Source organism: Odocoileus virginianus, chromosome 5 (assembly GCF_023699985.2).
Source record: "Odocoileus virginianus isolate 20LAN1187 ecotype Illinois chromosome 5, Ovbor_1.2, whole genome shotgun sequence".
Classification (NCBI taxonomy): domain Eukaryota; kingdom Metazoa; phylum Chordata; class Mammalia; order Artiodactyla; family Cervidae; genus Odocoileus; species Odocoileus virginianus.
In genome coordinates, this window is record NC_069678.1 from 65,829,467 (window position 1) to 65,852,158 (window position 22,692).

The 22,692-nt window shown below is 43.0% G+C and overlaps 2 protein-coding genes across 2 annotated transcripts in view; one reads left to right on the forward strand and one right to left on the reverse strand.

Moving 5' to 3' along the window:
- Positions 1-591, reverse strand: part of NFIA (nuclear factor I A) — a 395,870-nt gene extending 395,279 nt beyond the window's left edge. Inside the window, exon 1 of the mRNA XM_070468073.1 lies at positions 492-591. Within this exon, the coding sequence (XP_070324174.1) occupies positions 492-494 (3 nt within the window). The 5' untranslated portion in view covers positions 495-591. The remainder of the gene's footprint in view (positions 1-491) is intronic.
- Positions 537-21,669, forward strand: LOC139035090 (uncharacterized). Its single transcript, XM_070467185.1, has 7 exons — positions 537-560; positions 646-662; positions 699-1,177; positions 2,964-3,056; positions 13,863-13,906; positions 15,025-15,864; positions 20,332-21,669. Exons 1-6 carry the CDS (start codon positions 537-539, stop codon positions 15,262-15,264), a joined length of 897 nt encoding a protein of 298 aa, XP_070323286.1. The 3' UTR covers positions 15,265-15,864; positions 20,332-21,669.
- The last annotated feature ends 1,023 nt before the right edge of the window (positions 21,670-22,692 follow it).

Here is a 22,692-nt window from a genome sequence, read left to right on the forward strand (position 1 = left end):
GGATATGATTGGGTAAACCTTTTGTCAATCTCCCCTGTAGTCCCATTGATTAGAGGATCGAATCGTCAATTATTCTCCCGGTCCAGACATTTCTTTTCGGGTTAGGTTGACTGCTGAGGCCAGACGTCTTTTTACAGAACAGAGCACGTACAGGATTTTTTTTTCCCCCTTTCTGGAACCGAGCAAGCGCTAGGAGGAAAAAAAAAAAATCTGTCAAGCTCAGCAATTTTTTCAAATCTCGGGGAGAAAAAAAAAGGAAACCCGGTCCTTGATGTACATGACAAAAAAAGAAAAAAAGCCATCCACAAAGCTACATCTTTAAAACAAAACCATCACAATAGACATTTACCCAGCAATCACTCCAATGCATATGCAAGCTAGAGAAATTTTAAAGTCTTAGCCATTAAACAAAATCATTCTACCATTATTGTTGTTTATAAAACGCGTACCATATAAACGCAAAATAGAAAGTTTAAAGCTGAACCACGTACCATTGCAATGTAAAAAGAGTACGTGAGAAACTGAGAAACTTTAAAATGTTCAGACGAATTGCTTCATTAGTTGTCCCCCTTTTTTTTGCATTAAAAAAGACATCTAAATAAACTTGGAACCGTTGAAAACCCGGAAGAGATTTTTTTTTTAAAGCTGTTGGCCAATTGCAGGCTTCTTGGAGAATTTTTTTTTTAACTCCAAATCAGGAGGCTTTTGCAATTGCAATGCGCGCTCTCTGCCTCTCTCTCTCTGTCTCCCTCTCCTCTTTTGAAAGCGATCCAACCCCGGCTGGCTGGTTCTCAGATTCTCTCTGGTTTTGCCTTGTGTGCTTTGGATTGTACGAGACTTTGCAGAAGTTGCAATCGATTCGCAGTCCCTCTATCGTCCCCCTACCCCCTTGTTTATTTCCGCAATCGCTGCAATTTGCATAGTAACCACGCACGAGGCGGCGGCGGGGGCCGGGAGGGGGCAGGGAAAAGGCCTTGCCCCCTTCTCCCCTCCTCCTGTCTCTCTCCCCGCCAGTCTCCTCCTCCCCCACGGCGTGTGGCCAATAGGAGTCCCGGCATTCAGCGCAAGCTCCGGTCGGGACACCGTTCGGAAGAAAGCCCCTGTGTCACTAGGCCCGGCTCTCGGGATGGTGTTTTTGGCGCAGTAGGAGTTTCCCCGCTTGAGGACCTCGCAGCCGGTACTAGGGAGTTGTGACGATATAGTACCTTTGCCTGCGGTTGTGCGGGTTTCGCACGTTTTAATCAAGTCTGCACACCTGCTTTCTCGGTTTCTTTTTCTGTAGTCTCTCGTGAGTTATTAGGCTAGTCCAGGATGGTTAGTGAGAGATTTAACCTTTATTTGCACTGGTGTAGACCAAGAGCTAAAGATCCTCTTTGGTTCATTAAATCAAGAGAGTGCAAAATGTCACAGAGAACTCGAAATGAAATAAAGCTTCTACTCCAGATTCAGAAAGAAAAAAGCATTGGCTCTGCCCTGCAGATGGCTGAACATAAAATTGTTAGGTGGGCTCCCTCAAGAATAAAGCTGTTCCTTTAAAGCAAGAGATGTAGTGACATTCTAACTTAATTGCAAGGGTCTAATTTGTCAATATCTTTAAAAAAGGGGGGGGTTCCACAAAGCTTAATACACCCCTCCACCCCCCATCCCCCCCCAAAAGAAGAGCTGAAAGACATTTAATATTTAAAGGGGAGGGGCGTTAAAACACAGTTATTGGATTATTAAGTCCTCCGTCTCACTGATTCATCTTATATCATTAATCCAGACTCTTTAAGATCATGTAATCAGGTTATTTAAATGTCAATCTTTTATGTGTTTGTTTCAAGCAACAAACAAGCCATTGGTTCAGTGGCGGTGTGTGTATGGGGTGGGGTGTCCCTTTAAGTGGAAAGCGTCACAACTGTTATTATTTTATTTTAAATGTGTTTGCTTTGCATCAGTTAAGTAGCTTAATACATTTTTTGCTGAATAACTGAGTTTCTGTGTGCTTAGCTCGCTTGATAAAATTTATCCAATAAGAAGTCAAGAGGAATAGGAAGCAACCTGGCAGTTGTCTGATTTTCTTAACTGTCCTTGGTGAAGTTACCTAATTAATTAATAACAGGACCTTGCACAATTAAATTAGAGGTTAGAGAAATTTCCTATTTTATTTTGAACCACATTTTTGATTTTAGACTTAAACACTTTACAACTAGCTAACTGATGAAGCATTGCTGGGAGGTAAAGTGCTGTGGCTGCCCTTGGTATTACGCAGGATTTGCTGTTCTGGTCTGACTGATAGATTCAAATATTGTCTAGCTCTGGAAAGTCTGTGGCATTTAATCCACTGAGCATTTCCACTTGGCGTACCACTTTCACCTTAGAAACACACTTGATGAGATATAGTGGCTTAAGAAAAAAGAAAAAATAATTTTTTAAGTAATCAAAAAATTTCTAGGCCTAGTTTGGCTGGTGCTAGGCTATGTGGTCTTGAGACAGTTACATAACACCTATAAAATAGGACATGGACTTATTGTGAGAATGGAGGACTGTTTTGTCAAGAGCTAAGAGCCTTTGAAATGCACAAGAGGTATCAACTTGTATTGCATTGCTCTGTAGATGCTGTGGCCTGAATAATTCCTAATGCTAAGCAAACCAGGCCTTGTCAGTAGGTGGTAACACTGAGTTTTGTGTAGTTTTGTGAGTTTTGAGTTTTGTATAATGTCTGTACTTCATTAACTTGGTCTAATGTGGTAGGTTAGCACCAGTCCAAAAGTAATCTTTTATATCTTCGTCTAGTCAACAACAACACAGTATAGGCTTTGGAATCCAATTTAGGTGTTGGTCCTACTATGTGTGGTGGTTGTGGTTCAGTTGCTAAGTCATGTCTGACTCTGTGACCCCATGAACTGCAGCCCACCAAACTCCTCTGTCCATGGGATTTCTCAGGTAAGAATACTGAAGTGGGTTGCCATTTTCTCTTCTAGGGGATCTTCCTGACCCAGGGATTGAACCTGCGTCTCCTGAGTTGCAGGCAGTCTCCTGCAACGCAAGTGGATTCTTTACCACTGAGCCACCAGGTAAGTTCCTACTATGTGACTCCAGGCACATTATTTAACCTCAATAAGCTTTAGATCCTGCCTTTGGAAAATGGTACATATTCAGATAACATCTGTAAATTACTGAGTACACTATGTGTGGTCAATAAAGGTAGCTATAATAATACTATTACTGTTTAATATGTATAATGTCCTAGGTGAGCTTTCCAGGTGGCTCAGTGGTAAAGAGTCTGCCTGCAAATGCAGGAGATGCAGGAGAGACAAGTTCGATCCCTGGGACAGGAAGATTTCCTGGAGGAGGAAATGGAAACCTACTCCAGGATTTTTGCCTGGGAAATCCCATGGACACAGGAGCCTGATGGGCTCCAACAGTTCATAGGGTTGCAAAGAGTCGAACATGACTGAGTGTGTGTGTGCGTGCGCACACACACACACATATTCTAGGTACACTGAATGTGCTAAAAGCTAAGGAAACAGAGAATAAGATATTATCCCTGCCTCCAAGAAGCCTTCTGTCCAATGGCAGAGACAAGACATAAAGGTAAATAACAATATAGTAAGTGCTGTTTCTAACTTAGATATACATAAAGGACAGTAGGAATACAAATGACTGATCTTGTTTGGATGTACAGATTAAAAAGCTAAAAAAAAAAGTGACATTAGTGTTGGGCTAAAAGTATGCATTTGTCAGGTGAACAATTGAGGGGCAGAGTACTCCTGTCTAGGAAAGCATGGTGATATCAGTGTATGCAATGGGCCAGCGAATGGGGTGGGGTTCGACTGTGACTCATTGCACTAGCTAGTGTTAGCTTGTGTTATGGTAACTAGAGATGTAGTTGGTAAAGCAGACTGAGGCAAGATGGTGAAGAGCATTATGAGTTTTGCTTGAGGGACTGGGGAGGCCTCAAAGGTATTTAACCAAAAGATAGGCAAGATAAGACGTGCAAGTTAGAAAGATCATGGTAGCAGTGGAGGCAAAGAGACCAGTTAAAACAAGGTGAGAGAAGATGAAGTCTTGAATTATAGCACAGCAGAAATGAATGAGCAAGAGAGAAAAGGAAGGAAGAGAAGAGGGTAAGAGAGAGGCGTGGAAGCAAGGGAGACACACATCATTGACTTTCATTTCAGGGACTTTGATCAATAGGAACGACGTAAGAGTGCAGTGTTTCCACACTCTTCCCAAAGTCCAAATATCCACATGATGTATAACAAGATCTGCTAGTGAAAGAAGCTCTTCTTGCCCCGCAAACTGCCACTTCTATATACTTAAACCTACAATATTAAATAATTTAGAAATAATAACAGTAACCATACTAATAGCTCACATAGATTGACTGTTTATTCTCTGTTAGCTCTTTCCACTCCCTGAATTTGGATTCTAGTAACTTCAGCCCCATTGAAAAACAGCTGTACATTAAACAGGATGGTTTTGAGTTTTCAACCCATTTTAGAGCCTCATGTTTCCACATAGGCTGGCTTTATGCATTGAAAATAGTAGGCTCTTCCAGGAAGTTTGCTTTGTTGACCCAAATAAAAACCTAATCCTCTTGCAGGGCATTGATATGGAGACTAGAACATCAGAGTCTTACAGAATAGAAACATAATTCAGAATCACTATATTTTTCTAATAATAACTTTAAACTTCTGTACTAAATTGAATGTTGAACACAGAGGTATACTTCACATTTTCTTGATTTGCTTGGGTAAATCCTAGATCATCCAAAGAACTTTTTAGGGTAAGTAATGAACAGTGGCATTTAGAGGTCTAACATGGCAATGTAAAGGATAATAAATAACACAGCAGTGTAAAGGATACATACTAGAAGCAAATTTAAATCTAGGATTTGAAGAGGCTTCCAAATAAGCAAGTTGTGGCAGTCTACTCTCCCCCTGCTAAATCTGTTCTCTACTTTTGGATACATAGATGAACAATTAGAGTCTATATTTTCCAGCCTCCATTTCCGATAGGCATGACACATGATTAAGTTCTTCTCAATAGGATGGAAGCAGGATAGCTGAGTGCAAGTTCCATGTTACTTGCTTAAAAGAAATTTGTTTTAAATTTTTGGCCTTTCTAAGGGCTTCCATGAAGCCATGTTAGAGACCAAACTTCAATGACAGAGACCAGGACTGCGCTCTCAGAGACAGGAGAGTGGCAAGATGGAAGGACCTTGGTCCCTAAGTGATCTCAGGGAGCAAAGTTGCTCCTGCAGCCTAGATCATATTTAAACTTCTGGGTCTGAGGACTCTGATATAGAAGCTTAGAATTTACTACAACCAATAATCAAGAGTATAAAATAATCTCATGAGATCTTTGGATAATTTTCTCTATAAAGATGTTATGGTTTTTCCCCAGTTTAGTACAGATTACATTTGTTTTTATTATCAGCCTTCTTTTCCAGACTCTCCTCCTGCCTCAACTCTCTCTGTGACCTGCTCATCCCATACACAATGAACAACTCATCTCCTCTCATCATTTTCTGAACACAGCATACATGTTCATTCCTCTCTTCCTGTCTGTGTGCTTTTTTTCTGTCCAGAAATCCCTTAACAAATGAGTTTTACTCATTTTTTCAAGAACCAAATTCTACTTCCTAACTCTCCTGGCAGAATCCATGCATCCCTCCAGCATGATCTCCAATGTCTTATACTCATTTTTAGGACAGCTCTCTTCACAATGTATATAAATTTGTATAAAAGTGTTAATCACTCAGTCATGTCTGACTCTTTGCATTTCAAGGACTATAACTCACCAGATTCATCTAACCATGGAATTCTACAGGCAACAGTATTGGAGTGGGTAGCCATTACCTTCTCTGGGGAATCTTCCAGACCCAGGGATTGAACCCGGGGCCTCCCAAATTGCAGGCAGATTGTTTACTGTCTGAGCCACCAAGGAAGACCCATCAGTTTGTATATCAATTATTTATTTGTCCGTTTGTCTGCTAGACTATGAGCTCCTTGGAAGTGTGACAACTTCATACCTTCTTGGATTCCTATAAGCAAAGTGCCATAGTAGATCCTCAATGAATGTTGGGCGAATTCACATGTGAATGAACAGATGAACAAATGGTTAGCATTCCAACCTTTCAGTCGGATGAAACACAAGGTCAGGAGTGTGGCTGATGCAGGACATGGCATTATCACTGGATGGAAATTTTAAATAATAAAATAGTAGGACATTGAGTTTGCTTATCACAGACCTTCCACACATATTCTCACCTTTATCATTCCTCCTGGGTGGGGCAGCCATTGTCATTCTAACCACACAACTGAGGAACCTAAGGCTCAGGAAACTGTAGAGGTTACTCAAGGTCATTCACACTGTGAGTGGTTGAAAACAGTGCAATTCATTTAGCATTCTTCCCCAAAGCTCTAGCTATGTTTTCTAACTTAGGAAAAAGTTCAGGCTTCAATTTTTTTTAAGTACTAGTGGGCTCTAATCCTAATCAAAGGCAAACACATGGATCCATTGTTAAAAAAATAAAAAAGCTTTATTGAGATATAATTGATATACAAAGAACTGCACATATTTAATGTATACAGTTTGATGAGCTTGGACATATACCAACACCCATGATCGATCACCACAAGCAAGGTAATAGATATATCCGACACCTCTCAGAGTTTCCTTGTGCCCCCCCACTTTTGTTTGTGGTATGAACATTTACTTTGAGGTCTAACCTCTTAAATCTTGAAGAGCACAGTACAGTATTGTTAACTATATGCACTATATTGTACAAATCTCTAGAACGTATTCGTCTACCATAGCCGAAACTTAACGCCCACTGAATAACAGCTCCTCGTTTCCCCCACCCTAGACCCATCCTTCTTATTCCCCGGTGGCTCAGTGGTACAGAGTCTCCCTGCCAAGGCAGGAGACACAAGTTCAATCCCTGGGTTGGGAGGACCCCCTGGAGGAGGAAAATGGCAACCCACTCCAGTACTCTTGCCTAGGGAATCCTATGGACAGAGGAGGCTGGCAGGCTACAGCCTATGGGGTTGCAAAGGAGTTGGACATGACTGAGCAGTTGAGCACACCTGCAATTGAGCACCACAGATACACACCGTGATAACTGCAGAAATTCCTCAATACCAAAGATGACGTCGCACAGTTGAGCTGCTAGGCTAGCCAGAGAGAGGAAATCTGTATCATAACTAAAGTGAAGGTAGCAAAGTCCCCAGTTCACAGAAGGAGAGGTGAAGGAGAACTCAAAAGTCTCCAGCCACCACGCTTTACAGATGAGAAAACTGAAACCAGCCGAGTGAAGCTCATGGTCCTACAGCTGGTAAAGAATTCATCCCCAGTTCAGTGCCAGTTTCATTACATCATGCAAAGGATATTTTGCAGGAATGGGAAAGGAGTGAATAACTAGCTCTGATATCAAAGTTGAAAAGAGGCCTGGGAAAGTGAAGAAATACTGCTCTTGAATCTGATAGGAGAAAGAAAACGGTTAATTATCTAAATCGAATGGACGACTATAAAATCCAGGCGGGTACCTAAAAGATTTACCTAAACGTGTTCAGACAGTTCAGTGATAATTTTCAGGAAAAATAAACTTGGGTGGGGTGAGAGCAGCTGTTTAGAACTGCAAATTCATGTGAAGAGCTATGAATGGATCTGGTTCTCTAGTCTCTGCTCTTTGTGGCCTTAGACAGTTCAACCTCTCCCTCTGGCTTCCTTCTCTGACAAATGTTTAAGTATCACCAGCCCTGCTTACATATTGAAGTTTGGTGAGGATTCAATGAAATCATGAGTGTGAAACTGTACAAAAATTTAGGTTTCTGTTCTATGAAGGCCCTGTACCACCAACAGTGGTTTATCATATAGCACAGAATAAAGAACATGGATATGTAGTTGGTCGTATTTATCCTGACTCTATTCAGAAATGTTTTTGAGTGGGGATGTGTGTGTGTGTATCTCTGTCTATTTATCTCTGTCTAATTATATGTAGACACACACACAAGTCATTCATATATATATCCAAAGTGAGTGAAAGTCATTCAGTCATGTCTGATTCTTTCTGACCCCATGGACTGTAGCCCACCAGGCTCCTCTGTCCATGGAATTCTTCAGGCAAGGATACTGGAGGGGGTTGTCATTTCCTTCTCCAGAGGATCTTCCCCACCCAGGGATCAAACCCAGGTATCCTGCATTGTAGGCAGCTTCTTTACCATCCAAGTCACCAGGGAAGCCCATATATATATATATATATAGAGAGAGAGAGAGAGAGAGAAAGAGAGAGAGAGACTATTAACATAGAAATAAGGTAAAGTCAAGGCCAAAGTTAGTATCCAGAATACATACAGTGAGACTCTACATACTTTTGTAGGGTTGACTTGCAATTTCAACTTTGAGTTTCCTTGTCGTCAATTTAAAAAAGAAAAGGTAAAAACGTGTGAAGTATGTAATATTCATATCATTATAAAATAAAATTCAAGAAAAGTTATTCAAAAGCAACACAGACATTCTGAGGTCTGCAAAATTTTAACACATACACTCTCACCACCAGCATCACCACCACTGCCATACATATACACAAACCAGCATTGTGAAGAGGACAAGCGTCACTGTGAGATACAGAACCGTGAACTCAATCCCTGGGTGAGATTCCAGCCAGCATAAGGACAGAGGGAGTGTGCTTCTTCTAAAACGACTAATTTAGGAACCCCTCAACTATAGCTTGAGTGCCCTGGGCTAGTGGAACTAGTGCTCTGGATACTGCTAAATAAGGATGTACCTGGTCTGACATCACTGTCTATAGGTCTAGAACATCAGTGACAAAGAAAGGAGAAAACCAATTGAGGTTGACCCCTTTAGGATGGGGTTTTTCTTTTCTTCTTCTTTTTTTTTCTAAACTCACAGTTTGCAGGATCTTAGTACTCAGACCAGGAATCAAACCCACATCCCCTGCAGTGGACCACCAGGGAAGTCCTGTGGAAAACCTGGTGGTTTTTGACACTCGCTCTTAAGATAACATCCCATTCCCCCCAAGAGAGTATGGATAGGAAGGAAATAGGACCTGGACAGTCCAGTCGGCATGGACACTGAGTGCACCCTCCCTTCCATCCTCTGTCCCTGCAGAGCTCTCCAGCTTCCCTTGACCTTTCTTTCTCTTTCATAAAGTGACTTAAAACTGGGATCAGCAAAGGGAACTCCGGCAAAGAAATGTATAGAGTTGGGGTTATTGTTATTATGTTGGATACACTAGCAGTAATAAGTAGGTGACTTGCTTCAAAGTGCAGTTAATAGGCCAAGAATCAGGATTCTGAATTAACCAAAAACATCACAGGAAAAAAAAAATGCCTGTGTGCATCAAGGGTAGGGAGATAGGGTACAATCTGACACTGTACTGGTAGGTCCCAGGAAAATGGCAGTCTTTTTTAAAAAGTAATTGTGGTAAAACACATAACATTTATCATTTTATCCATTTTATAATGTACAGTTCAGTAGCATTAAGTATATGCACATTATTGTGCAACCCTTATCATTATACATCTCTAGGATTTTTTCATCATTCCAAACTGAAGCTGAGTATCCATTGAATAGTAACTCCCTGTTCCCTTCTCCCCACAGTCCCTAACAAGCACTGTTTTACTTTCTGCCTCTATGAACTTGACTATTCTAGGAATCTTATATAAGAATAATGCTTCAGTTTTTGTACTTTTGTGAGTGGCTTCTTTCACTTAGCATAATGTCTTTAAAATTCATGCATGTCCTGCATGTATAAGATTTTCCTCCCTTTTTTAGGCTGAATAATATTCCACTATAAGTATGCACCATATTTTGTTTATCTATTCATCCATCGATGGAAACTTGGATTGTTTCCACCTTTTGGTTTTTGTGAATAATGCTGCTAAGAACATGATGTATAAATTTCTGTTTGATTCCCTGCTTTCCATGCTTTTGGGTATATACTCAGAATTGTTGAATCATATAGTAATTCTATTTTTAATTTTTTGAGGAGGAAATGGGAATTTTAGTTTGGGGAAAAATTGAACAAATTATTTAATGACAGTTCATTTACAGAGTTGCTTTCATGAGCATCACGAATCTTGGATTCTGTTGTCACTTCTCCTATTAGCTATGTAATCTTTAAAGTCTCTTGAATTTTCAGTACCACTCTCAGTTTGCTCATTTGAAAAAAGATGTTTTTTAAATTAGTTGATATCTAAGGTCCTGTGAAATTCTAAAAGTCTCTAATTCTGCATATTCTCTTTGGTATATGAGTTCATCCATTCCTTTCTTCATTCATTTTGGAAATGCTTTTTGAATGTCAGAGCAGGTTTGGTTTTTTTTTTTTCTCTTCTCTCTCTGTCTCTCAAAGATAAATAGGAGTTATCCAAGGGGAATGGGAATGGGGAGAAGGAAGGCTGGGGTAATAGTTGAAAGAAGAAATAAAATGGACCATGAACTAGTGGAAAGGCAGGTACCAAGAGAAGGCTGAAGGGGTAAATATGGGTCAAAACTCTTTAGGCGGAGTGACCGACTTTTAAGATTTTGCACTTTATCCTGACATTAATGGGGAGCTATTGAAGGGTTTAAAGAAGGCAGTAACAAGATCAGTCTTTGTTTTAGAAAATCACACTGACCAACAACAATGTGGAGAATGAACTATAGGTGTTCAAAACAAGTTACCTATTCTTTCTCCTCTTTGTTGTGTTTTTCTTTGACAGTGGGAAAATTAGTCAAGATGTCCCAGAACCTAATTTGGAACAAAAGACATTTAGATCAAACTTTCATCTTGGTAAACAATACTGTACTGAACTTCTCCTTGCACTGAAAAGTATTTGTCCACTGTTTCCCCTGAACCATGAAAACTACTCATCATGTAGTGTCTTCAGGTCATTAGCTTGCGAATTAACACAATAGGGCTATGACATTAAAGAAATTTTTAAAGATGTTCTGATCAGGAATTATTATCCTTTTATCTACAATGTTAAAAAAATTAAATATCACCATATTAATATCACTTGTATATTTCATGAGAAAACTTTAGAAAACTCATATTTAATTAAGTGGAGTTTTTCCTTAATTGGGATGCAAATAGTCTACTTCTGGCTTTATATAATATTCTTTATATAAATAATGTAGTATTCTAAAATCATAAAAATACACAGTGATGCTGTTTTCCTTTTTTTATATACCTCATTTTCTTCACTCTGAAAGTTATATGTTGTGCTGCATCAGCAGATTGTATACCTATGAAGACAACAAATGATCCCTGAAGGCCATTATTTTTAATGGGTGAAGAAAAGGAGTTCTTAGATCTTAGTTCTATCTTAGATCACACAAATGCAAAACAAATTGTTTGGTAAAATACTCTGAGTTTTAATATGCAAGAATAATGCCTTGGTTTACTGCAGATATTAAGATTCATTCAATCACTCATGCCTTGTTTAGTAAAGTAATGCCGGAAAGAATGGCATTTGCCTTCAATAAATTTTGGCGGTTTGGCATAATTTTTACTTTGTGTTAAAGAAAACCAAAATGAGAGCAAGGAGAACCAATTATAAAGAGTGCTTTAGTCTGGCGAGGATGCTTGAAATGGCCAGCTTGTAGCAAGCAGGGCCAGGCCAAGAGCTGAGAAATTAAAGTTTGTATGGTACGTGGTATGTTTTTGGTATATTGAAAAAAGAAGTGCTTCAAGAAAGAAGCCAAAGAATGGTAAGTGTTTCTGGTTTTAACATTATTCCTGTTAGTTTGCTAGCCCGCCCAAGAGCTACGAAGTTAACAATAAATCAAATATATTTTGTCACAAGATAGCACATAGAAACAAATTATTTTCTGCCAAAGTATTTCTACTAACCCTATCCACTCCCCAAATTTACACTTACTGTCAAAAATTAAGAGCTATCAAATAAATTCAAGGCTGGGAAACATTTATGGGATGCCTCAGTAGCCTGGCACTCCGTTATGTTCTAGGAACTCAGGACAAGTAAGTGATGATCTGGTCTTCAAAGAGGCAAGTGACTCTTGGCAAGGCTGGGTTACTTTATTTGCCAGAAGGCCAGAGCAGAATACCTTCTCCAGGTCATTCAAAACATATGACACATGACATTGTACCAAATAACAAAGCACATCCTACCTCACTGCTCTCCTTCCAAACCTAATCCTTATGTTAGTAGAACTAACTTTTGAAAGCCTCTATTTGAATATCAGATTGCAGTAAACCCTACATTCTTATGTGGAAGCATAGTATTTGAGTAAGTCCTGAAAACATAATATGCATGACACTTGCTTCAAGGTGTATTAAAAACATAACAATTCATGTTTAGTTTAGTTTCTCAAAGTCAAAATTTGAGAATACAGTTGGATTTTATATTACAGATAGTTGAAAGAAAGACTCATTGCAAGGTCAATATCAGTACTTGTTAAAATACTATTTGAATTTGGGGGGAGGGTGTAGTGTGACCAGGAAACAGTTTTTCTCAGTGGATAACAGTGACACAGACACCTGTTATTTCCCCAGCTAAGTATTAATTGGAAAGGCTTATAAAAATTCATCCTCCTTGTTTTTCTTTTGTAAATTTGAATGTAAATAATGACTCAAATACATAATTTAACAAGTATCGTTATTGCTGTGATATTGTTACTTGATCACTCCAGTTGTCTCAATTTGCTCATGTCCTTTGCTTTAATTTTTCTTAAAAAAATGTATTATATAACATTACTTACTATTTATCTTAATGAATATGCTAGGTACAATAGTAATAGACTTCCATGAACTGTAGATAAAATAGTTAGAATTAACTTTGACATCAAAAACAAAAACAGACAAATAAAAAAAACTTTCTGTTCTCACAGTTCATGATATGAAAGTTTAACATAACAATCTAAATTGAAAATTAAAAAGCACTTCACTGATAGAGCAATCCCACAGTCCCATTATGAGAAAATCTGAAGTTTTTCACTATCAGAAATAGTTGCTTTGAAAATAAAAACATGATCAACTAAGAAATCACCATAATTAATGCAAATAGTGTTCAGATATTTATTATTTTCATCAAAGGAGGTGCCTGTTGACTTTAGTTCTAAAGCAGCAACACATTAAGAATTTTATTAATTTTTCCTATAACATATAAGAGAGCTTGATTTGTGATTTTTCCCTTTTAGAAAAAAATTTAAAAAGCTTGATACCACAAAAGTTTTAAAAAGCTAACTCTCCTGCCTGAATAGGGTCTCTATAAATGGCGAATCAAGGTTGTACAGAAACATATTAATCACAAAAAGTATTAATTAAGATAAACTTTAAGGATGCATTTCCCAAGTTTACAGCCCTGCCTAATGGCTAACAAAGACTTCTTTATTTGTTAGTTTTCATACATCCATGTCCATGTGTGAACCAATACATTTTGGTCTATCACTTTTATAGTTATAAATCAGACTCATGCCCAACTCAGAGGCCCCAAAATCCGGGTCTTTAAGAAAAAAGGACAGTGGTGGTGATGCTGCCTGGGAGAGTGTGGGCTTCCTCTGGGTTGCTAGGCCGCCTTTCTGTGGACCTAGATGTATAACCTACTTTCATTTGTCTCTAACGACTGAATTAAAACACTCATTTATCTCCAAGTCATTATAACGTAGAAACTGTGCACTGTCTACACATCATGGGCTGTGAAACAGCAGCCAGCACACATGACAGACTCAGTATGTTTGAAATGTTGGAGCAAATGGGGTGGTTGGTTTTGAATTCATTTGCACTCATTTTTACTACTTGAGACACGCTCATTAAAAAGCTGTATTTCAACTATGTTATATGCTCCCATTTAACTGAGCTGGATTTTCTCAGCACTGCTGCCTCTGACTTTTTAATTTGCTTTGAACAGGAGTATTCTTCCAAGTCGTGGACGATTCAGGCAGACTTTATCAGGTAAAGCCAAGTCTTCCTCTTTGCCTCTGCCTTCCACCCTGCTCCGGGGACCCACAAGTTGGGATTGCAGCTAAAGACGGGAACTGCAGATCCCAAACCGGAGGGCTGAATCACGCTCACTTTCTTCAGGGCAGCTGCTCACTGGCAGTCTGCTCTGCACTTAAACCCTTTAAAGCTACAAGCAAACTTTGGGAAAGTTACATCACCGTAAACAAAAACAGTTGCTTAAGTTATTATTATGCAACATTGTGTGATTACACATCGACACAGCAATTATTTTCCCAATTTGGCAAATACGACCCGCTTTGCAGCTTCAGGGGAAAGTAAAAATCCGGGATACCTTCAGGAATGGAAAAGGTTTCCCACCCTCTGCAGAGATACTTAGGTTTTATCCTGCAAACAAAGTGGGACGCCAAACCATCTCTCAGGTCTTTCGAACCCCACATTTTAAATGTAAATGATTGGTCTGGGGTGATCCATATGCTCGGAAGAGCAATACAATCACGAGCACGTGAAATTCTGGATGTGCTTTTTAAAAACTCTCAGGCATCAGTACACATCTGGTAACTAATTTATCAATTAGCCTTCCCACCCGCCTTCCCCTCCGCAAAAGTCTGGGTAACCACTGGGCATTGTCTGCAGCCCAGGTGAGCTCTACAGATCGGGTCGGAGATTGCCCCCGCCCCCACCCTGCCGCTCTGCAAGCACTGCAAGGCTGGGTGTCTAAGCAGAAGACGAATCAAACACGTTCCGGATACGTTTTATTAAAAATTTGAAACCAGATAAAAAGGATCAGTTTGGCAAAAGCAAAACAAAAATGGTAACTACTTGTCGAAAGAAAAGAGAGCGAGGACAAATGACCCGCGCAAGTGCATATGACCATTTTTCTCCCTAAGCTGTCTCAGAGCAGACAGAGGATGGGGGCGAGGGAGGGAGGGATGGAAGGAAGAAAGAGGATTTCGAACATCATCTCCCAGTCTGCAAAGGTCTGGCCTCCCCTGTGCTCAAGAAGCGGTGGTAGCCATTTTCATTTTTTCCCCCCTAAACGTAAAAGGAAAATAAAACAGAAAAGGTATATCTCCTTTCCTGCACTAACGGCTCTGCTCGTCTTTCTACAGGGGAAAAAAAAAAGGATTTTAACAATCTCAGGTACAAAACCTAATCCGCATGCATCCAGTGAGGCTTCAACTCGATTCGATTTGGCGACCCGCACTGAAGGAGACGTGATCTTGAAAAATCAATCCGTGCTCGCGCCCCCAAGCCGCCGCCGCGGCCGCCGCAGTGGCCACAAAATTAGCGGCTCCGAGGACGTTTTTGCCGCAGTGCACGTCCGCCGTAACCGCCGAGCACTCGGGTGAATAATGCCAGTACAGTGAGCTGACGATCGGGCTGATTGATCACGCAAAATAATTCACGACTTCAGTCCGGCTCTCGGTCCTGCCACTTTAAATCACAAACGCGCGTCTACACCGTTCTATAGGGGCCCACACATGCATGGTACACGTGTGTGCGTGTGTGCGCGCGCGCGTCTCTGCGCGCGCGGAGGGCCAAGTGAAATGATTCCAGATTGCATCACATATAGGAACCGGGGGAAAAAAGAGCCAAAGAGCCCCTCACCCCTACCACTACCCCCACCTTTTGCAGCGTGGACAAGTGGCTTGTAAGGCAGCTTGGAGCAAAATAAAGTCTGAACAAAACTAGACTGTGAGACTAGCACGTCGCAGAGTGAGTGAGTGACGTTAACGCAGACTCGGTAAAGACTCACTTGCAGGCAAAACTAACATGCCCCCACCCTTTCATTTTTTTAATAAAAGAAGGACAAGAAAATCATTAATTGAGTTCAGATCTTAAATGCTGCTATCAAAATGCACGCACATGTTGAAGACTCTGCGACTGTAATTTCTTGGGTAAACATCTGGTGAAGACATTCCAGGAACACATCTGAAAGGAAGAAAGGCGTAAGACAGCCCCTTCTTTATATATCGTGGGTCAAAAAGAGTTGTTAAAACTTTTTTTTTTTTTTTAAGTATGCTCTTAGTGAAAATACCTTTATGAACTCTCAGGACGAATTCGGGTTGGGAGAAGGATTGAACTGGGAGTGGAGTCCTGGGTTCCAGACATTGCCATGGTCTGTGAACTTAGGCAGGTCTCTTTTGCTGTGGCCCTGTTTTCTCATCTGTAAAATTGCAGAGGGTAAATGATATGCTTTCTAAGATATTTTTTTCTTCACTAACATGATTCTAGCTAGAAGGGAATAATGATGGGGTACAAGGAAGAAGTTTTAATGTAGAGAGAAAAAGAGGTCACATTCTTCAGGTGGCATCTATTTAAACTAGTGGTGATGAAAGTGATGAGTCCAGTATGCCTGAGTCCTTAACAATAAAGATTGTCTTTAATTAAGAGCTGCTATTGTCCCAGCTCTGAAGTATAGATAGTATATAATGAATGCTCTTTGAGAATGACATTGTAATCTTGTAATTATATTTTTTTGGGTAGAGACTATTTTCAAGGATCAGCCAAAATAATTTTGGGATTGGAGCAATTTTCAACATTCTTATTTATAATCTGTTTGTGAAATTGCATTAAATTACTTGGATAATTTAGAGAAAATAAGTTTTTAGTAGGTCTAAGAGTTATGTGCCATATTGGCTGTCAAGATTGACTGAATTAAGGAGATTAATTACTCTGTCTACTGTTTCGGAAAACAACTCCAAGCAGGGTTGCAGGCAGGGACCACTCTTTGACATTCCTCTTGTCTGTGTCATGAGTGGTCAGGAGTGTGGGTGCTAGGGCCAGACCACTAACTAATTTTCACAGGCACCAGCTGAGTAATCATAGCCAAATTGCTTAGTTGAGTTGTGCCTCAGTTTCCCACATTATAAAATAGGGATTATAATAGCAACTAATTCATAGGGCTGTTGTCAGGATAAATGAGTTATCATATTAAAGTGCTGGGAACAGAGCATGGCACATGTAACCAACAGCTCAATAAATGTTAGAGGTTATTATTACTCCAGTGTAAATACAGGGAAAGCAAGGTCAGATATAATAGAGGGATCTTTGAACTGCTCCTGAATTTCAACTAAGGCCTCTAAGCACTTTATCAGGCTTTTATGATGTCAGCTTAAAGCAGGGAACACAGCAGTCTTTATTAAGAATAAACCAAAACATTCTCTACCAAACTCCATTCCCATACATTCAATAGTGGTGAAGTTGGAGAATTCTCCACTTGACCAGGGCAATGCAAATGTGTAATATTTGGGTCTGTATGTTGAGTGTCTTGACTGTCCAGGTGGTAGGAAGCCAAGATTTTCTTTGGGTAGAAGTTTGCAGGGAATCAGTTCCTGCCTGTTCTGTTGTGATACTTTCTTTCCTACACAATTTGTTAACCTCAGGCCTAGTCTCTGTCATTGAATTATGGGGTCAAAACAATTGCAAATCTCTGGCGTGCTCCCTGCGTGTCATTATTAGTTTAAAGGGGAAAAGCAACATTCTGACTTTTTCTCCTCTCTTAATGACCCCCTAGAGTGCAGACTTGAACCAGGCTTTAGGAAGGGTCACAGGCAAGGAATGTTTAAGGGAGCAATCCCGATAGTGTTTGCATTTGGGGATTGGAGGCGAGCTGTAGTTAAGCTTTATAGAGGAAGTGGAGATTAGGTGTTTCCAGAACAAGGTGGAAGCTGGCAGGCGTCGGTCCCTGCATGTTGGAAAGGTCCCACTTCTTTCTTCCCGTGGCACCTGAAGCCCCAGGTGCACTAACTGTTCTACCAGGAGCCGGGAAGAGACCGCCCCATCCAGGGCCGGCAGACCTGGGGCGCCGGGGGTGAAGTCCAACTCCAAGTTGAGGGGGCTGTACGCGCCGGTTTCAGGTCTCCGTTAGCCAGACGACGTCTTGCTGAAAGCGCAGGGAGAAAAGTTGTGTTCCGAGCGCTAGCTAGTGCGTGCTCGACTCCACTTTGTCAATCTGATTAACACAATCTCCTAAATAAATCAATCAATACAAGAGGGTGTGCTGCCTTTCATAACACCTGTATGCCTTCCTCCTTTTCGCCCGTGGGGACTCCCACTCTCTCCATCATGGACATACTCCCTCTAAAGAGGCGCTGTAAGGTGCCGAAAGGAAACCCAAGGTCCCTGCATATATATAAAGTATATAGGAAATTATATGCTTTAAGATTTTTCCGGAGGCAAAGGTGGGAACCTTGGAGAATATCATTTATCCGCGCCTCCGCAGCAACTTGGCCCGGGGAGCCGCCGGCGCCTGGCCTCGCATAGTTTTCGGAGACCTCCACGGAGTCCCCGCGAGGACCTCACGGATCACGGTCCCCAGTGGCCCGCGGACTTCCCCTGTTGCAGAGATATTGGGGGAATTTAAGAATAAATCCCTTCAGCTCCATCCTCGGTCCTCACCGCTCGGAACGACAGGTCGAGGATCCCCCGATCCGGGTCCTGGAAGGGGGCGGGGGCGAGGGCGGGCGGAGGGACCGAGCGGGAGTCGCAGGAGCTGACCGACAAGGTCACGACCGCCAGGCTGCTGACCGAGGCGCGCAGCGGCCGGCGCCGCCCTCTGGCCCCGGGGCTGACCCCGCGCCGCTCGGGTCTCGGTCACCGGCCTGGCAGGTCCCTAGGAGTAGGAGGGGGGCGACGCCGCAGAACCAACCCTTACTTTTGAGTGGAAGCTGAAACCCGCGGGGCTCCCTGGCGAGCGGTCTTGGAAGGAAGATCAGACGCCCAGCACAGCTGAACTTTTGAAGGGCTCTCTGCTCTGCCACCCTCTTTCCTAGTGGCGACTTGTGAGAGACTTTTGTCCCCTCCCCTCCGCGTCTCCATGCCTGGGGAACTTGGCCCAGATGGCCTAGTTCTCCATATTAATTGGTGGTTCCACCAGCTCAGCCCCGCTTCTCTCAGACAGATACCTTCTAGGGCATCTTGGAGAGAAGGAAACACGTTCAATGCTCCCCCCCTCCCCCACCTCTTTTCGAGGGAGTATTATGTGATTTTAAAATCTTCTAGGTGTTAAGAACCAAACAAAACAACAAAACCAAAAAACAAAATACGCTGCCTTCACGTGAGTGGATATGAAGTGAATCCAAGCCTTCCTTGGATTCTGAGCCAGCCTTTGCTCAGATAGTAAAGACCCCAAATCCTTCAGGAAAACAGAACCTCTTTCACGCACTTCTGGAGGGGGATTTCATAAGGCTGCAATATATTACCATGTTTAAAACGTTTCGCAGAAGCTAGGTTTCCTAAAAGCGACTTGCCAGCGATGCATGGAAAAGCAAATCCGCTTACCGAGAGGAGCCGCTGAAGAGGAAAGGGGGAGGCAGGACCCAGACTCAATTAAAAACCGCAGTTTCCAACTTTTGAACCACAGCACTGATACTGTGGGGCTGGTGGGACTACCTCTGGAGCTGACAGGTTGCAGACCTCTGGGGCTCTTTTTCACTGCTTGCTAGAAGTCCCTGGCTTCTTGGAGGTAACCCTTCACAACACTCAGAGTTAAGCCCCCCACCTTTAGTGTTTGTGGACATGTGTTTGAGCTCGGCATCAAGCCTTACTCCTTATCCACTTGGGGTGGATAAACTCTTGTTCTTCAGCTGGCAGTGTGTGCACCCAGGGTGGGAATGTGGGTGCCGGTTCAGGCAAAGATGTGAAAGATGTGTGTTTGTGCCAGTATGTTGTCTGACCCCCTGTCCCACTGCTAAGGAATGAGCTCTAATGCAGCCCTTATCTCCAGATATTCTCCCTGGAGTTTTCTTTCTGAGAGAAAACACCACCTAAATTATCTAGCAATCAAGGTTTGTGCATTTTGTATAATGAACTCAAGAGAAAAGTTGCAGTTTGCTAGATGTGTGATTTCTCTGGTCAAGGGTGCTTGCAAAGGTTTTAGACCCTACCACTCTGAGGGTGAAATCACCAAGAGTATTTTGCCCAGAAAGTATAGCCTTCCAGCTTCATGAGAGTAAGGTCTGCTTTCCGTAAATCTCAAATCATTCAAACAATAGCAAAACAAGTCTCAATTACCCGCCCCCTTCAAAACACAAATGCACCCCTCAAATATTTCTGATTCTCTTGTGGTGACCAAGGCTATTTTGTAGCATCTTAAACTATCTCTTTTGGCAATTCCAACTTTTACAAAGTTTCTTGCTCTTTACCAGATAAGTTGCACTTGACCTGTGTGGAATACAGGCTTGCCTTTGAGCCCTTGACTATGCTTTCAACTGGTCTTAAAGGTTGCATTTTAGTCTTAAGGGATAAAAATGTTGCTTTCACCCTGTATACAGGAGAATGTTGGACTGCAAAGTGGGCAAGTCTGTAGCAAACTCGATCTCTGTCCATCACATGGACAGTTTCAACGTGCCAGTTCTTGTCTGCTAAAACACCAGGGCAAGGTACTCCGGTCATCTCTTTCTCTGACTCACCAGGTCCAGGCTCTTGCGCTGCGGATGCTGCACACACCTGCCGATTTTACAGCATTGAAATCGGTTCAGGGCACCCGAGAGCAGGAGGACCCCTTTTTCTGTTGGAGCAACTTCATTAAGAAAGTGCTAGACCTTCACAAAAGAAAACACATTGTGCTTAAGCTTGTTTTTTCTTTGGAAGCGCGTAGAGACCGGGCCCACCAATATTCCGGGTAAAGTTAAGGCTACCAGAAATGTGCACTGTATTAGAATGCCGACTTGGGACTCACTGAAGATCAGACTGTTACAATTAATCTCGTTTCTTTTTGTTTCCATTGCTTTATTTTTCCTTAGGTCTCTTTCCTTCTTAGTGTTCCCTACCTCCTAAAGTTATGAGTTAATAAAAACATTGCCCTATTTTTTAAAAAAATACATAAAGTTGACACTAAATTTCAAGTTAGTGTTGCAGCTAAACTCTCCTGGAGTCTAGCGATCGGTTCGCCTCATCTCTGTAATGCCAGCACTATTGTTCTTAAAATTTACTAAAATAATCCTTTCAAAGCCTTTGAGAAAATGTAAGAAATGCTAATTGGAAAAAAAAATAACCGAACTCTCACTTATTTTACTTTCTCAGATCAAGGAAAAGGACTTCAAGCAAAATAATAAACTTTAGGTTGTTTATTTTCAAGAGACTCTATTTTCAGTAGCTCTTTTTCTTCCATAACTAAGTCACGAGCTTTGTTCGATTCCATGTCCACGTATCCCCAAGTGCTCCCACTAGCCCAACAATCAGTTCACACCGCGAGAGACCGCAGGAGTGGACACCGTCCTAAGGGGACCCTCCCTGTATTTGCTCCCCGACTAAAGCGCTCAATTTCAGAAGATACGAGAAAATGTCTTCTTCAGAAACTACCAATGGAGGAAATGATTTACCTAATTCATTCAAGAGCCTCTATAGGAAGGACTTTGGGCCTGGAGATCCTCACACTAGTGAAAATCCCTTTAGTCCTTCCCCCTCTGCCCCGCGAGGGACCGCGTCAGCTGTCTGTCCAAGATCGGCCCTGACCAGCGGCTGCCCCCCCCCCCCCCCCCGATGTGCCCCCAGATGGGGCACAGCCGGGGCGCACAGACGCCGCCCGCCCGGACCACTATGCGATTCGCCACTTCGCGACCCTGGCCACCCTCTACCCTCCTCCCCACCCCCAGCAGGGGCCCCCTCCTCCTGTTTTATCTTCCTTCTCACCCTCCCCAGTGGTTTTTATGGGGGTAGGAAGTAAAATGGTAACGTTTCCTCCATCGCGATGCCCACTTCCTCAGCCGTCTCCCACCCGGGTGGATTGGAATTAAAATCCGGGAATTCAACTTTGCTGCGAAACCTCTGGTTCTTAAGGAGGGGCCGGAGGGAAGGAAGACCCCGCAGGGAACACGCGGCCCAAAGAGGCTCCCACCCCGCCCCACTGCCATCCCGCGGGGAGGATGAAAGCAAGGTCCCGGGAGGGGCCGCTGCCTCCCCGAGGGGGCGAGGGCTTGGGGCGGAGGCGGCTGGGGCCAGGTGGCTAGTGCCGGGCCCGGGCTTCAGGGTTCCCGGTACCCAGACCCTCTTCCCAAGTAGCGCGCTCCAGGCCCTGCAGGTGCACCCTCCGCCCCCTTTTAGGCCCCCTCGGTGAAAACCGCCTTCCGGCCCAAGTTCGGTCCCTGGAGGCTTTGAACGTGGCCTTTCAGAAGTTTTTCAAGCTGCCCCGCCCCGCCCAGCATTCACGGGTCACACTCTTCCCCCGATCCCTCCACCCCCGCTACAGCTGCAGCGCCGGGTGTGGGGGGTGGGGGAAGGGGGCGGGCCGGCGGAGGCTCCGGGGTCGAAGCACCACCTCGGGAGCCAGGCTGGGCCTAGAGCGCTTGGAGATCCGCTCCCTCTGCAGACCTCGGAGGAAGCGCAGACACAGCTCCCGCACCGCACCAGCCCGAGGGGGAGGGGGTGGGAGGGGAGGGCCGAGGTGGGGGAGAGGAAGAGAGAGCGGGCGGGGGCGGGGGGCATGTCCACATTACCAGGGTTCCTTTGCCGGGCGCCAGCCAAGGGACTATTTAAAATGGCCTTGAGGGGAGGCCGCTGGTGACCGGTGTCCTCGCCCTCCAAGTTCCCCGAGCGAGTCAGGGCGCCACCTACAGGCGAGTTCCAGATTGCAGAAGGGAGAAGGGGAGAAACGGCCGGTCAAGAAAAGCGCCCCAAGGGAAGCAGCAGGACCCCGTTTTGTCCAGGGGGCCGTCTCGCCGCTCCTGAGTCTGAAATCTGAGCTCCAGAATTACGGATCTGTTAGAAGAAGCGGGAGTCCCGAGGGCACTGAGAATGAACTTTTGGGGAGTGGGGAATTGGGGTGGTAAATACAG